The sequence below is a fragment of the Helicoverpa zea genome, chromosome 6 (assembly GCF_022581195.2).
Source record: "Helicoverpa zea isolate HzStark_Cry1AcR chromosome 6, ilHelZeax1.1, whole genome shotgun sequence".
Classification (NCBI taxonomy): Eukaryota; Metazoa; Arthropoda; class Insecta; order Lepidoptera; family Noctuidae; genus Helicoverpa; species Helicoverpa zea.
The window spans coordinates 9,711,069-9,726,080 of NC_061457.1; the positions used below are offsets into that span (position 1 = coordinate 9,711,069).

At 43.5% G+C, this 15,012-nt stretch overlaps 2 protein-coding genes across 3 annotated transcripts in view; both read left to right on the forward strand.

The window, feature by feature from the left end:
• The window catches only part of LOC124631475 (adenosine receptor A2b), a 72,736-nt gene that overhangs the window by 20,475 nt on the left and 37,249 nt on the right, over positions 1 to 15,012 (forward strand). The gene's annotated exons all lie outside the window — the stretch shown is intronic.
• LOC124631473 lies at positions 5,865 to 14,475 on the forward strand. Of its 2 annotated transcripts, none has more exons than XR_006984508.1 (2): positions 5,865 to 14,213; positions 14,374 to 14,475. XR_006984508.1 is itself a non-coding variant. In XM_047165883.1 (2 exons), exon 2 carries the CDS (start codon positions 7,185 to 7,187, stop codon positions 13,002 to 13,004), a length of 5,820 nt encoding a protein of 1,939 aa, XP_047021839.1. In that variant the 5' UTR covers positions 5,865 to 6,840; positions 7,001 to 7,184; the 3' UTR covers positions 13,005 to 14,256. The 2 variants fall into 2 exon arrangements, 1 of the variants encoding a protein (XP_047021839.1); XM_047165883.1 differs by lacking the exon at positions 14,374 to 14,475 and having other exon boundaries at positions 5,865 to 6,840; positions 7,001 to 14,256.

Here is a 15,012-nt window from a genome sequence, read left to right on the forward strand (position 1 = left end):
AAAATTAGTTTTTAATCCAACAATATGTTTCTTCCTACTTTGTGTCGGATTTGTAGATTGATATACAACGTTTTTTTATAAAGCAATGCGTGAAGTGGGTAAAACATACTAATGTTTCGTTTTAAAGCTTTGTTATTAAATTAATAATTATGTGTTCCATATACCGTAACATCCTACACACTTGGCTTAATTAATCTCATGTTGATCACTAAAATAACAAATCAAAGCTTTATTAATTATTCTGACAAATCAATCCTTCAAAATCTGATATTAGGTACTCTATTACAGGAAAAAAGTTTATCTATTTTCGAGTACGTTGTGTACAATGAGTATGTATTTTATGTCTGACTCAACTCACACTACAAATACGTGGACAATTGATATCAATGTATGGTTTACCCACGGGGAAGTTGCCCAGCAGTGATTAACATTGCGTGTATGTGACGTCACTTATCATTCTAATATAGTAAACCATATTGTTTGGCAGACACTAGTAATGATCCACTATCACGTATCAGTCCGCTCCCGTAATCCGTGGGCAAATTGATAAAGCCTTTGATTTTAATATAGACTCAAACAGTCGGATTTCGGGAGTGTGACGTAATTTTGGATATGACTAATCGTCGTTGATAACCTAAATCTGAGCTTTTTATTATAGGTCTATATTGTCACGCACGACAGAGCATTAGTAGTATTTTATGAACAATAAAATCTGTTACTATTTATAAGCCTGAACTATAAACATTATCTATCTACTTCACTAATCGGATAACTGTATAACTTCGTCCTGTTGTGAACAGTGGAACTTAAAAAAAAAACTGTGCATTCATGATAAGAAAATGAATAACTGTCTGGGAATTGTCTTTTTTCTATTCCCTTTTAGTTACATTTTGTGGTTTACGAAAATATAGCACTGCAATTTGAATGTAATCTAAATGATTTAGATTATCTCGCACTGAAAGTGTAAAGTTTACCCTATATTCTTTTAAAAGCCCTGCCTTATGCCTATTTTCAGTCAGCTTTGTAAAAAAAACGGATCCCTTCACAGATACTCCAAGGAGGTTGAGATCTCTTTCTTCGTTCTATAATAATTATGTGAAAAACAAAACCTCTTTTTTAACAACCGCAGTATCCAGTGTTAAAAAGAAACCTGTTCTTATTTATCTCAGCTGTGTTGTTTATTTAAAAGAACCTGAAGAAAACAGGTGTATACAACTGACAGTAATAGCTAAATTGTCCTCGTGTTTCTTAATTAGCTCCATCTAATTAGCGTAAATCTGCTACACGATGTTTCTTCATTGCGCTTGACTAACTACTCCAAATTGGTATAACCATTTCGAAACAATTTTAGAATTGTTTATCTCTGAATATTCTGAAAATTATAATGATGTTTCTATAAGATCTTTGAAATACAGGCGTATTTATTGAGTATTTTCGATGAAAATCCCAATCGAGATTTACATTTAGAACAAGCTTATTGGAATTTTCCTGTTTTAGCGTTCCCGTTGACATTTTGCAGATTAAAAAATATCATATTATCCTCATAATTAACACGATAAATTGGGTTATAAATTATAATTTAGAAATGAAAATAAGGAAAATTTACTTTAGTGAAAGTGGGTTCAATGACCACTATGTTAGATACAAAATACATTAATTTCTTAATGACTATTTAGGTATTTAAAGTACCAAATTGTCCACATGTCAAGATTAAGCAAAGTGTACAAAAGACGTATATTATTTATATTTATTCAACTTATTTAATGCCTAAAAACTATTTATTTATTCAATAGTGCTGGAAGTGTTGCAGTACACACTAAAGAAATAAACAGTACTGGAAACATGCCAAATGCATTCATGTTTTTTCCCAGAATCGAAATGTGTTCTCATATGACATGTCCCTAATTTAATTTATAGTGGAGCAAGCGATCTTTTGATTACGAAAAGTTATATTTAAAGAACATGTTGAAATTATATTCCTTGGATTCATACGTAACATATTTTAAAATAAATCTGGTAGTGGTGATAAGTCGGTGCCAGACAAAATAATTGTTATGTGGGTAAGTGTTATATAATTCATTTTTTTTCAGGTGAGTAGGTATTAGTTAGGTAGGTAGGTATTTTACCATACTGTCGTATATAAAAAAATAAAAAGAGCATTCGATTTTAAAGAATCTGAGCTTCAAGTACTATGATATATACCGTGGTGTATATTAGATACATAAAGCCGACCAACAATCATGACGTTTTAGTAGACGTACTGACAGTTAGCTAAAAGGCAAAGGATGAGTCTGCTGTCAGTAGCAGGGAAACAAAAAAGTAACAAATGGTGGTGATAAGCGCAAATGATATACAGTGAGGAGACACTCTCGTCAATATTGCCCTTTTCACACCATCGAGGTTAAGATTGTCTAAATTGCGTCACAAGCTGACTTTGACATTGAATTTTCTGTTCCAGTTTTTGTGGGTTAGAATTTTTTCACTACTTTGTCGTCGGGTGATAGATAGTTGAACAGAAGTTTGACATGTTAGTACGAAGCTTTGACTCTTATTAAAATCTGTGTAACTTTTTTAATGACATTACTTTGAAAATTTTTACTACTTTAAGTGGAAAACTTCTTAATTTAAAAAATCATTAGTATATAGTAAAACTATGTCGAATTCCAGTATATTCGGATACAGCTACCTACTAGTGTTTTATAAGGTGCGACTACCTATAGTTCCTAAGAGTACAGTAGAACATTATACAAGCTGTTAAAACCGTGCTGCACCCTCACACAAACGCAAACACAAAGCATACGCAACGATCACTCATAAATTTCATTCATAAAATTGGATTACTTCGGAAATACCACGACATTACAATGACAAAAAAAAGCAGTGCATATTAGTTATTTCCAATCTACTGTAATTCCAATCGATTATTTACGTATTGTATGTCCTCCTCCTGAACTATGGCACAAATGCAAATCAACACCTTGTATAGATGAACCAAAATAATGTTTTCGTAAAAATGAAAAAAATATTTTTTCAACACAAAGCTGTTTATTTGGGTGACCAAATAGCCCTCGTAAAAATTATTACTGAAGGAAGCCTGAATAAGTGTTGATTAATTAATCACAGTATTCAACAACAAAGTGAAACATGAAACGATATTTTTTTGGAAAGTAATAAAATCTTGCTTTATTTTTTTTGGTTGAATACAATGTTATTTATTAAGTGCGACTGAAATGTGTTGGTTATTATTACTCTTTAGTACAAAGCAAGGTCAAATCCTTTATTGTTTTTCATTTCCACTTCTGTCACAATAGTGTTCATCAATTTGTGCCTTTGTATGAGTATCTCTGTGTTCACCATGCGGTGTTTGTGTGTACATGAACATACAAATACTATAATAAAAACAAGGATTTACCCAGGCTTCCCATGCGTCTTAAACGAATTAATTTAAGAGCATAGAACTCCTGTAATAACGTATTTAATCCAAAACGCGTTCACGCTTTCATGCTGTTTCAACGGAGTAATAAACATTCGACTAAAATATTCACATTGGTATTTTTTAACCGAAGTCCCAAGTTTTCAATTCTTCTGTACGAATGTATGTTCTGTTTGAGATATTAATATTGTTAGCATTGACTCCCGCATGTGACGATGGCAATGTTTGCATAGTAACTACTTCATTATATATTTACGTACCTAATGTAGTATGTTCCTGTATGATGAAGATTATCTCATTGGTCTAACTAGCTGGACGAGAGATTGCTTAGTAGATAATTAATTAAGGCTTCTTAGTTAATTGGGAAAGAATATTAATTTAAAAAAATGCTTGTAACTACTTGCCCCTGTTACAACTAGTCCTCGTTCCTCTATTTGAAAAACAGTCGTCTAATAAGATTTTATAGTTATTTTAAAGATATATATTTTCATACAAATGGGGCCATTGTTTTAAAATAACTCATTTTGTGCTGCAGTGAATTTTGATGACATTTACGACACCAATAATTTTGAATGGCCGATTAATTTTACGTCTTTTAAATTGGCGCCACCCGAATCGCGAAGACATGACGGGGAAATAAATGCAGATAGTTAATAAGGTACGTCTTATACATAACTTATATTTGGCAACACGATTAATCAGAGGTAACATTGACCACTTATTTTTCCTCACGCAAAGGAATATTTATTCATCGACATATATTTGTTCTGCGTCTGTCTGTTTGTTCGTGTGAGATTTATGACCGAAAACGCACCCACGATAGAGAAAATATTACAAGTGTAAGTTGTTTGAAAAGAGAAAATCTATGGATCGGTTTCATTACGTTTTGAACGCATCACGTACCGTTAACATACATGCATACCCTTTGTCGATATTTCATTTTCTATATAATCACAGCAACACTGTTTCACTTGCTTACCTGTAGTCATTATTTATTGCATTATAGAATTATTTATAGCATTATAGGCGGAACTCTATCTCTTAAGATACAGGCTAGACCTAGTTTAAGGGATAGAGTCTCGAAGTCGGTGGCAGATCGGCCTAGAAGTCGGTGGCAAAATTAACTTAGTAACATCCATTAGACACCGACTTCTAGGCCGATGCACCTAAAATTAGTTTTTTTTTTTTACTTTTTAGTGTTTTTGGAAGTCGGTTTAATTTTTTTGTAAAAAAGTTCTTGTCAGTGTTACACAGCTTTTTTTATCGAGGAAGTAGGTATATGTTATACATATAGCTCCTTTATCGAGGAAGTCTATAGACTACTTGTTATTCAGGTGTACGAAATAGTTCCAATCTAGTGGTCGGATACTAGCAGCAACAGCAATTAGATTTCTGAGTAACAAAAAATACAGTACGGAAAGTGGTTGATGGCTCCTAAATAAAATGGGCTCGACCCTTTGCCAGATATTGCGGATTCCAGTAGTCTGTAGATACCTACTTGCGTTTGTTTATTTTCGGAGATACGTAGAAGTGCTACACTCTATGTCTATAGCAAAAGCTATCATTGTTTTCAAGGAACCCGATTTGTTTATTCGAAAACATTTTAAAAGCTTGTGATTGTTTTTCGTTTTGCCATTTATTTGATGGACGGAAAATATTTTTGTGGCACGTTTTCGGTATTAAAATTTTATTCATAAAACCTTCACAAGGCACCTGAGTTCTATATAAATGACTAGCTTCCGCCAGCTGCTTCGCCCGCGTGGTATGTTGATAAAAAGCCTATGTGTTAATCCAGGGTATCACCTATCTACATACCAAATTTCAATCAAATCCGTCCAGCCGTTTTTGCGTGATTGAATAACAAACATACATCCATACATTCTCACAAACTTTCACATTTATAATATAAGTAGGATATAAGTAGGATTACACACATATCAGCGCACCTGTTTATCCCAAAAAGAGACGCAGAAATGTTTAAAGTATTAAAGTTTTGCTGCGTCTGTTAATCGAAGTTTAGACTCCATGTCACATTGGTACTACTCTAGTCTGAAAACGCAACTGAAATTAGTACGCATGGATAGTAAAGTAAAGTAATCTTTATTGTATTGATTGTGTAGGTTACAGGTGTTAGGTACATAGTTACAGTACAACAATCAGCCCGTTTGGGCATACAAAGCCATGCGAAATAAATTACAATTTATCATTAAATCTAGAAATTTTGTTATTATTATAATTTATTACATACATTCTAATTACTTATTTTCTAAGAAATCCTTAATTGTATAATAACATTTTTCTGCCAACCATTGTTTTAGTTTTATTTTAAACAATCGAAGTGGAAGTTGTCTGAAAGTTTGGGGTATTCTATTATATATTTTTACACACATAAACATACAATTTCTGTGGAACAGAGTGGTTCTGCATTGTTCGCGACAGACGCATCCGTGCGCCGCGAGTGCAAAATCATAATGCCTGAGTGTTCGTGTATGCGCGTTACTATTTATACTCTAACAATTTTGTGATGAGGGTAATGAGCAAAAGTGCCGTGAGCCGCGCCAAGGTATGTTTTTTCACGTGCACCCTCCTTCTAAATTGTTATAGAATTGTGTTCAGATTTTGATAGTGATTTAATTTGTAAATTATAGCGTTTTTTGATACCAAATTGTAATAGTCTTGTAGCGGTAACCTTAACCTACATAATTTTGTATAATAAACCTAATAGTTCTGCCGTTTAAGGCCTGATTTACCTATGTAAACATTTCTCGATAGTAAAAATCCTAGACTTTCATTAGTGAAATAGTGTTTAACTGAAAGCCTAGGTTTCATTGTATACAAAATAACTTAATTTATAGAAATATTGTTAATAGTTTAAGTTATAGAGCAATAAATAATGTCTGTGTTTTGACTTTCATTTCACATGCAAATTAACAATACTAGGGCTTAGGTCACATTGTTAGGATTACTATCGCCAGATAGCCCATGAAGTGCCCTAACACACACTGCCTTTCGTATCGAGATACCCCCCATAGTTTGTTTTTTATCTCGAGATAATCTTCACATAAGGGCCGATTTCACATAGTTTTTATAGTTATTCGGTTATAGTATTTCAGCCCTGAAGGTATGCAGGGTGTGTATAGTATAGTTCAGTAGCGCACTTCATGGGGCGTCTGACGCTAGGTGTCCTGTAATGATATCATGTACCAATTGTTTGTAATACTGCTGTTAAATTGAAAGGTCAATAAAACTGAGGTTGGTCGGAGGGACGAGAAATCGAGGTGCTCGTCACGGTAAAGTTTCGAGCTCATTCGGTGCGCAAGCGCCGCCGTACAATCGTAGTCATCGGTATAGATTTTTGATAGTGTAACAAGTAAATAGTGAAAAGTAAATAGTGTAATTGTAGTATGGTAAGTGCGTCGAAGCTCGTCCCTTCAAGACTCCTGAAAAATATATGAAGACTTATTATTTCACCGGCATCCCTGAACCTATAGTAGCAGAGAGTCTAAAACCCGTCTAAACGTATTCTTGTTTCTGAAATTCCTGTTTCTCGCCACATCGTAAATACAGTCCACTCGCCCAGACGTCCAAGAACCAGCGACCGACGGGGCGTCAACGTCTCGAAGCCACCCCATAGTACCTGCTTCTGAGCTACGTCCGTCCCGCACATCTGTTTGGTCCTTGCGACCCGGATCGCCTGGGAAGCGAGCCAGGAACTTCAGCTGAAGATACTGAAGAGTTGTAAACAGCAAGTATGCCTGTGACAAGATCGCAAGGAAGAGCCGCTCAAGCCTGGATCATCGACGCCAGACCGGGCCGCCGCACACCCCCCATCGTGCACGACCAGCCGCCGTTCTCTCCAACCACCACCGAGGGGAGTGAGCAGCCCCCCCCTCCCCCGAGGGGGGGTGAAGACCTACCCTGCCCCGCAGCTGTGAGGGGAAGTGAGGCGCCGCCCTGCCCCCCTGCCCCGCGGGGGGGTGAAGACCGACCGCGCCCCCCTACCCCGCGAGGGGGTGAAGAGCGACCAGCGCCGTCGTCGTTGATGCAGACTGAAGCGTCGTCATCACTGAGGCCGCCTGGAACCAGTGCTGAAGAATATAGTTCAGGAGGAACACTGAAGGCTTGCGACAAGACATACAACCGAGCTGTACCGTTGACTACCCGGGTTGACGCCCGTACCGAACTTAAGGCACCGTCGCACAGATCGACGGCATCAAATAGAAAAATTAGAAATGCGCGTGAAGACTTATTGAAGATTAAGTTGGAGCTAGCGCAAATAGCACTTCAGAGGGCCGAGGAAGAATCGGACGACGATTATATGGACGATAGAAATTCCAATGAAGAGTACATCCGTTCCTGGTTGGAGGAAGCTCCGGAACCAGACCCGCAGGACGCCGCCGCTGAGGGAGGACATAGACCACCAGATACCCTGGACCTGCCCGAGCCCCCCCCCTCCGCGGTTATAGTGAATCCGGTCCTGCGTGGAATAAGTACTGCTCCTGGAAGAGACGCCGCCGCCGAGGGAGGACATAGACTGCCGGGTACCCTGGACAAACCAGAGCCCCCCCCCTCGAAGACCATCGATACTGAAGCCCTTTCATCAATGAAGAAACCAGTTGAAGATACCGCAGGGGGTGAAGGGCTCCGTCCGTTTATCACGGAACTCACCTCCGCCATCGCATCGCTAGCCGGCAATAGAAGCGAAGAGAAACCGGTGTACCACAACCCTGCTGCATCGAAAGTCATCATGACGCTGCCGAACTTTAGTGGATTGCATACAGAATGGCTATCGTTCCGCGCCATCTATGAGACAACGCGACCATATTTCAACGATGTGGAAAATACGGCGAGGCTGAGAAGAAGCCTGCGAGGAAGAGCGCTTGACACAGTTAGTTCCGAGCTTATCGGCAACGCCAGGCCAGATGACATCATGAAGGAGTTGGAGCTTCAGTTTGGCCGCCCCGACTCAATAGCGCAAGCGGAGACAGACAGACTGCGCGGGCTGCCACGCTGCGGAGAAGCACCGAAGGACATCTGCACTTTCGCCAGCCGTGTACGAAGTGGCATCGTCACACTGCGAGCGCTGAAAAAGGAACACTACCTCATGAACGCCGAGCTTATGCGCATCCTCACAGAGAAGCTGCCGAACTCGCTACGTGTACAGTGGTACAAGACATATACTGAGAAGTACCAGTCAACGCCGGACTTGGGTCTCTTCAGCGACTTCATCACCGAACAAGCTCGCTACTGCAGCGCGTTTGCACCGCCTGAAAACATCAGTGAAGCTACTGGACTTAGACGTGTGACGCAGAGAACACACACCACTATAGACAAGAAGCCCGCATCGAAGTGCCGCATCTGCGAGATGGATGGACACCGATCGCTAGACTGCCACAAGTTCGTGAAGGCTTCTGCGGACAAGAAGTGGGAACTTGCCAAGCAGCACAACCTGTGCTTCCGCTGCCTGCGCCATCGTCAGCACGGACACAGATGTCAGAAGAAGAGATGTGGAATCGAGGGCTGCACAGCATCACACCATCATCTGCTTCACTACGAGAAGAAGGCGAGCACTACTGAAGTCGCACAAGAAGCGCAAGAAATAGTCGCAAGTTCACGCAACCACACAAATCAAGCGTTCCTGAAAATCGTTCCGGTGCAACTGTCCGGACCGGCGGGAGAAGTGCGCACCTACGCACTGCTGGATGACGGCTCAACCGTGTCACTGATTGACGAAGAGCTAGCAGACATGATCGGTGCAGAGGGACCAGTCGAGCCGATGAAGATAGGCGCCATCAGCGACGTGACTATCGACACGCCCACGTCGAAGAGAGTTGACCTCACGCTATCGACCTGCCATAGGAAGAAGATACCCTTCAGGGCGCGCACCATACCACGCCTGCACCTGTCGCCGCAGTCAATCAGCAAGGATGACATCGCTGACTGCAAGCACCTGTTCGACCTGGCAGATCAGCTGACGTACAACGCAGGGACGCCGAAGATTATCATCGGGCAAGACAACTGGCATCTGCTCCTAGCAACAGACATCAGAAGAGGGCCCCAGCATCAGCCGATAGCATCGTTAACTCCCTTGGGCTGGGTGCTGCACGGTGCCCGCACTAGGATTCTGGGACAGCAGGTGCACTACGTCAATCAGCTGAACAGCGCCGAGGAAAGCATAGACAAGCAACTTCGTGAATACTTCGCACTCGAGTCACTCATCATCAACCCGTGCCGACCAGCTTCTGACCCGGAGAAGAGAGCGGAAGATATATTACAACGCAGTATAGTACAGCTGGAAGATGGACGTCTTCAGACTGCGTTGCTATGGAGGAGTGACGAGATACAGATGCCGGACAGCTACGCGACTGCGATGAATAGACTCGTATCAATAGAGAAAAAACTCGACAAGAATCCTGCTCTGAAGACTAGATATATGGCGCAGATGGATTCACTAATAGAAAAGGGCTACGCAGAGAAAGCGCCCCTTGAACGTACACCGGGAAGAACGTGGTACCTGCCGCACTTCGACGTCTTCAACCCTATGAAACCGGAGAAGCTTCGTATAGCTCACGACGCAGCAGCGAAGACAAGAGGGATGTCACTGAACGACTACCTACTCACGGGTCCGGACTTGCTGCAGTCACTGCCCGGCGTGATGATGCGATTCCGACGTCACCGCGTCGCCGTCTCCGGAGATATCACTGAAATGTTTATGCAGGTGAAAGTAAAGCCAGAAGACAGAGACGCTCTCCGATATCTGTGGCGAGGAGAGCGGCGGGAGGGGGCGCCGGAAGAGTACCGAATGACGTCAATAATATTCGGCGCAGCAAGTTCACCGTGTACAGCAATATTCGCTAAGAACTGGAATGCTAAACGCCATGCGAACGAACATCCAGAAGCAGTAGAAGCAATAGTCAAGAATCATTACATGGACGATTACCTGGATAGCTTCAGAAGTACAGAAGAGGCGACGCGCACAATCAAGATAGTACAAGAAATACATAGTAAAGCGCGCTTCGACCTAACGAAATGGGTATCCAACAGCGAAGAAGTGCTGCGTGAATTGATACCGGGCCAAGAAACAACACAGATTGTTAATCTTGGAAATATAGAAAACACAGAGAAAGTACTCGGCGTGATATGGAAGCCACACACAGACGAGCTGAGCTTCAACTTAAAACTCGCGCGCCTACCTACTGGCCTGCTCGACAAGGAAACGCCCACCAAGAGAGAGGCGCTCAAGATAGTTATGTCGCTGTATGACCCGCTGGGCCTCGCCTCACCTATAACAATCAGGGCGAAACAAATACTGCAAGAAGCCTGGAGGCGGGGAGTCGACTGGGATCAACCTCTCGATGAAGAACTATCAAGCCAGTGGAGGGCGTGGATAAGTCATCTCGAACAGCTGAAGAACGTAAACATACCGCGCTGTTATCCTGGGTACAGCGAGGCTACAGAAATACAAGTACACGTGTTCACCGACGCCAGTGAGAAGGCCTACGCTACAGCGGTGTACTGGAGGTCAACGACCCGTGACAACAACGTGCACGTCAGCCTCGTCATGGCGAAGGCGAAGGTGGCGCCGCTGAAGCTGCTGTCAATACCGCGCCTCGAGCTGCAAGCCGCGGTGATGGGTACGCGCGTCGCAGCCGCAGTGATATATGAACACAACGTCAAGCCCGCCTCCGTGACCTACTGGAGTGACAGCAGAACCGTTCTGACATGGATAAGGAAAGGAGCCAGATCGTACAAGCCATTCGTTGCACATCGCTTGGCCGCCATAGAGGAAAATAGCAGAGTCGAAGAGTGGCGCTGGGTGCCTACAAAAAGCAACATAGCCGACGCCGCCACCCGCGACGTCCCGACGCACTTTCATACCGACCACGAGTGGTACTGCGGCCCTAAGTTCCTCTACGACGACCCATCGACATGGCCGACCGAGTCACCAGCTGACAGTCAACCGACAGGCGAGGAAAAAACAGTCACGCTCATACAAGCAGGCGCAACAAACCTCATAGACGTCGTTCCCGACCCCGCTCGATTTTCAAGGTGGGAGCGATTGCTGCGCGCCACAGCCAGAGTACTACAGTTTATATCGTTATGTAGAAAACAACATACAGAAAAAACGTTCTACAAGCGAACAAGGAAAAACAAAGAAAACGATCCTGATTGGTCGAGAGCGATGCGAGCGCCCCGCGCGCCCGCCGAAGCTGCGCGCGCCCAAATATACACACGCAAGTTTATTGTATTGGACGCGACGTATATTCAAAGAGCAGAGAAGCTGTTAGTTCATGTGGTGCAACAGGAAGCCTTTAAACAAGAAATAGCCAGTCTCGAGAGCAACAAAACAGTCGCAAGTAGTAGCCGGCTGTACCCGCTGCGCATAGAACTAAACGACGGAGTTATAGTACTGCGAAGCCGCATAGCTGCTGTAGACAAAGTCGCTAAAAGCGTGAAGAGTCCACCTGTGTTAGACGGCGATCACCGTATTACACAGCTATATATAGATTGGACACACCGTAGCCTACAACACAGCGGCACCGAGCTCGTCGTGAATGAGGTCAGACAGCACTACTGGATTGTGCGCCTGCGCCCGACAGTCAAGCAAGTCATCGCGCGCTGCCTGCACTGCCGCATACGTCGCGCGCGCGCGCCGACGCCGGCAACCGGCGACCACCCGAAGACACGCCTAGCTCATCACCGCAGGCCGTTCACATACACTGGGCTTGATTATTTCGGCCCGCTGTCAGTCACCGTCGGTCGTCAGCATCATAAGCGATACGTGGCGCTGTTCACGTGTCTCACAACAAGGGCAGTTCACCTCGAGATCGCGCACAGCCTCAGCGCGGACTCAGCTGTGTTGGCGCTGCGCAGGTTCGCAGCGCGACGCGGCTGTCCCACCGAAATCTACTCCGACAACGGCACCAACATGCACGGTGCTGACCGTGAGCTGCGTGAGGCCTGCCAGGAGGAGGCCAGCCGACGCGGCATCGCCTGGCGCTTCATCACGCCTTCCGCGCCTTTCATGGGAGGCGCCTGGGAGCGCTTAGTGCGGTGCGTTAAGACCGCGCTAGGCGCCACGCTGCACGAGCGCCACCCACGCGAGGAGGTCCTCGCGACGCTGCTCTGCGAGGTCGAGTACGTCGTCAACAGCCGGCCGCTCACCCACGTATCTGTGAGCGGCGACGACGACGAGTCCATCACACCGAACCATTTCCTGCTGGGCGGCTCGGCACGCCTGCCGAGCCCCGGCACGTTCGACGAGCGAGACATCGACAGCAAGAAGCACTGGCGGCGCGCCCAGATACTCGCCGACATGTTCTGGCGCCGCTGGGTGCGCGAGTACCTGCCCGAGCTCCAATACCGGCGGGAGCCGCACGCCCGCGGCCCCGCGCTGCAGCTGGGCGACCCCGTCCTCATCGCCGACGGCAACCTGCCTCGCAACACCTGGCCACGAGGCCGGGTCGTGGTCTACCCGGGCGCTGATGGTGAAGTTCGGACCGCTGACGTGCGCACCGCAGGTGGCATACTAAAGCGTCCGACGAAGAAACTCGTGCCGCTGCCTAAGTAACCGGGCAGTGCGGCATCACCGGCGTCGCGGCGCCCTAGCGCTATCACTGCGCCGTCGCTCACCGGAGATGCGGCATCGCTGCGAGCCAGAGCTACGAGTCATCGCTACGGGTCAACGCTTCGAGTCCCTACATCGTGTCATCGTGTCATCATTCATCGTTTAATAGACTAAATAGTGATAGTGAAAGTGAAAGTGATAGTGCCTACGCTCTGCCGCACGGCGGGAGAGATGTTCGCGACAGACGCATCCGTGCGCCGCGAGTGCAAAATCATAATGCCTGAGTGTTCGTGTATGCGCGTTACTATTTATACTCTAACAATTTTGTGATGAGGGTAATGAGCAAAAGTGCCGTGAGCCGCGCCAAGGTATGTTTTTTCACGTGCACCCTCCTTCTAAATTGTTATAGAATTGTGTTCAGATTTTGATAGTGATTTAATTTGTAAATTATAGCGTTTTTTGATACCAAATTGTAATAGTCTTGTAGCGGTAACCTTAACCTACATAATTTTGTATAATAAACCTAATAGTTCTGCCGTTTAAGGCCTGATTTACCTATGTAAACATTTCTCGATAGTAAAAATCCTAGACTTTCATTAGTGAAATAGTGTTTAACTGAAAGCCTAGGTTTCATTGTATACAAAATAACTTAATTTATAGAAATATTGTTAATAGTTTAAGTTATAGAGCAATAAATAATGTCTGTGTTTTGACTTTCATTTCACATGCAAATTAACAATACTAGGGCTTAGGTCACATTGTTAGGATTACTATCGCCAGATAGCCCATGAAGTGCCCTAACACACACTGCCTTTCGTATCGAGATACCCCCCATAGTTTGTTTTTTATCTCGAGATAATCTTCACATAAGGGCCGATTTCACATAGTTTTTATAGTTATTCGGTTATAGTATTTCAGCCCTGAAGGTATGCAGGGTGTGTATAGTATAGTTCAGTAGCGCACTTCATGGGGCGTCTGACGCTAGGTGTCCTGTAATGATATCATGTACCAATTGTTTGTAATACTGCTGTTAAATTGAAAGGTCAATAAAACTGAGGTTGGTCGGAGGGACGAGAAATCGAGGTGCTCGTCACGGTAAAGTTTCGAGCTCATTCGGTGCGCAAGCGCCGCCGTACAATCGTAGTCATCGGTATAGATTTTTGATAGTGTAACAAGTAAATAGTGAAAAGTAAATAGTGTAATTGTAGTATGGTAAGTGCGTCGAAGCTCGTCCCTTCAAGACTCCTGAAAAATATATGAAGACTTATTATTTCACCGGCATCCCTGAACCTATAGTAGCAGAGAGTCTAAAACCCGTCTAAACGTATTCTTGTTTCTGAAATTCCTGTTTCTCGCCACATCGTAAATACAGTCCACTCGCCCAGACGTCCAAGAACCAGCGACCGACGGGGCGTCAACGTCTCGAAGCCACCCCATAGTACCTGCTTCTGAGCTACGTCCGTCCCGCACATGCATTTTGGTAAAACAATCTTGCTAGGATCTCTTTTGCTGAATACACTCTTTTCTGAGACTTTTATAGATAGATAGATAGATATATATGTATGTAACACATAGGTATGTATGTAACACAATCAACACAATAAAGATTACTTTACTTTACTTTACTTTAACGTAATATCGAACAAATGTATTTACCCAAATGATAAATGATAGTCGGTTTGTCGGTCATGACACTAATTACCTACATTTCAGGAGCGCGTAATTTCATTAAAGAATGGGCTGTTTACACGAAAATATTTGGGCTTTCCGTACTTTTAATCAATTCCAAATTCCTAACGTTTTTCTTTTTATTTGTGTATTTTAGGGAGACATTCTTTGTTTATTATCTATTTATTTTTATATCCATGTTGTTTTCTGTATGAGGGCAACAAAATGTATAATAAACTTGAAAGCTTGCAGCAATATAGACATGTTGCTACGAAGCAAACTTTATTTTTTTGGTCCAACTTTATTTTTCGTAGCATTGCTACGTTGCTACGGAAATTGTAGA

Bases quoted from the DNA above. Each gene is read 5' to 3' on its own strand.
- LOC124631473 (XM_047165883.1), top strand. From the start codon at position 7,185: ATGCCTGTGACAAGATCGCAAGGAAGAGCCGCTCAAGCCTGGATCATC.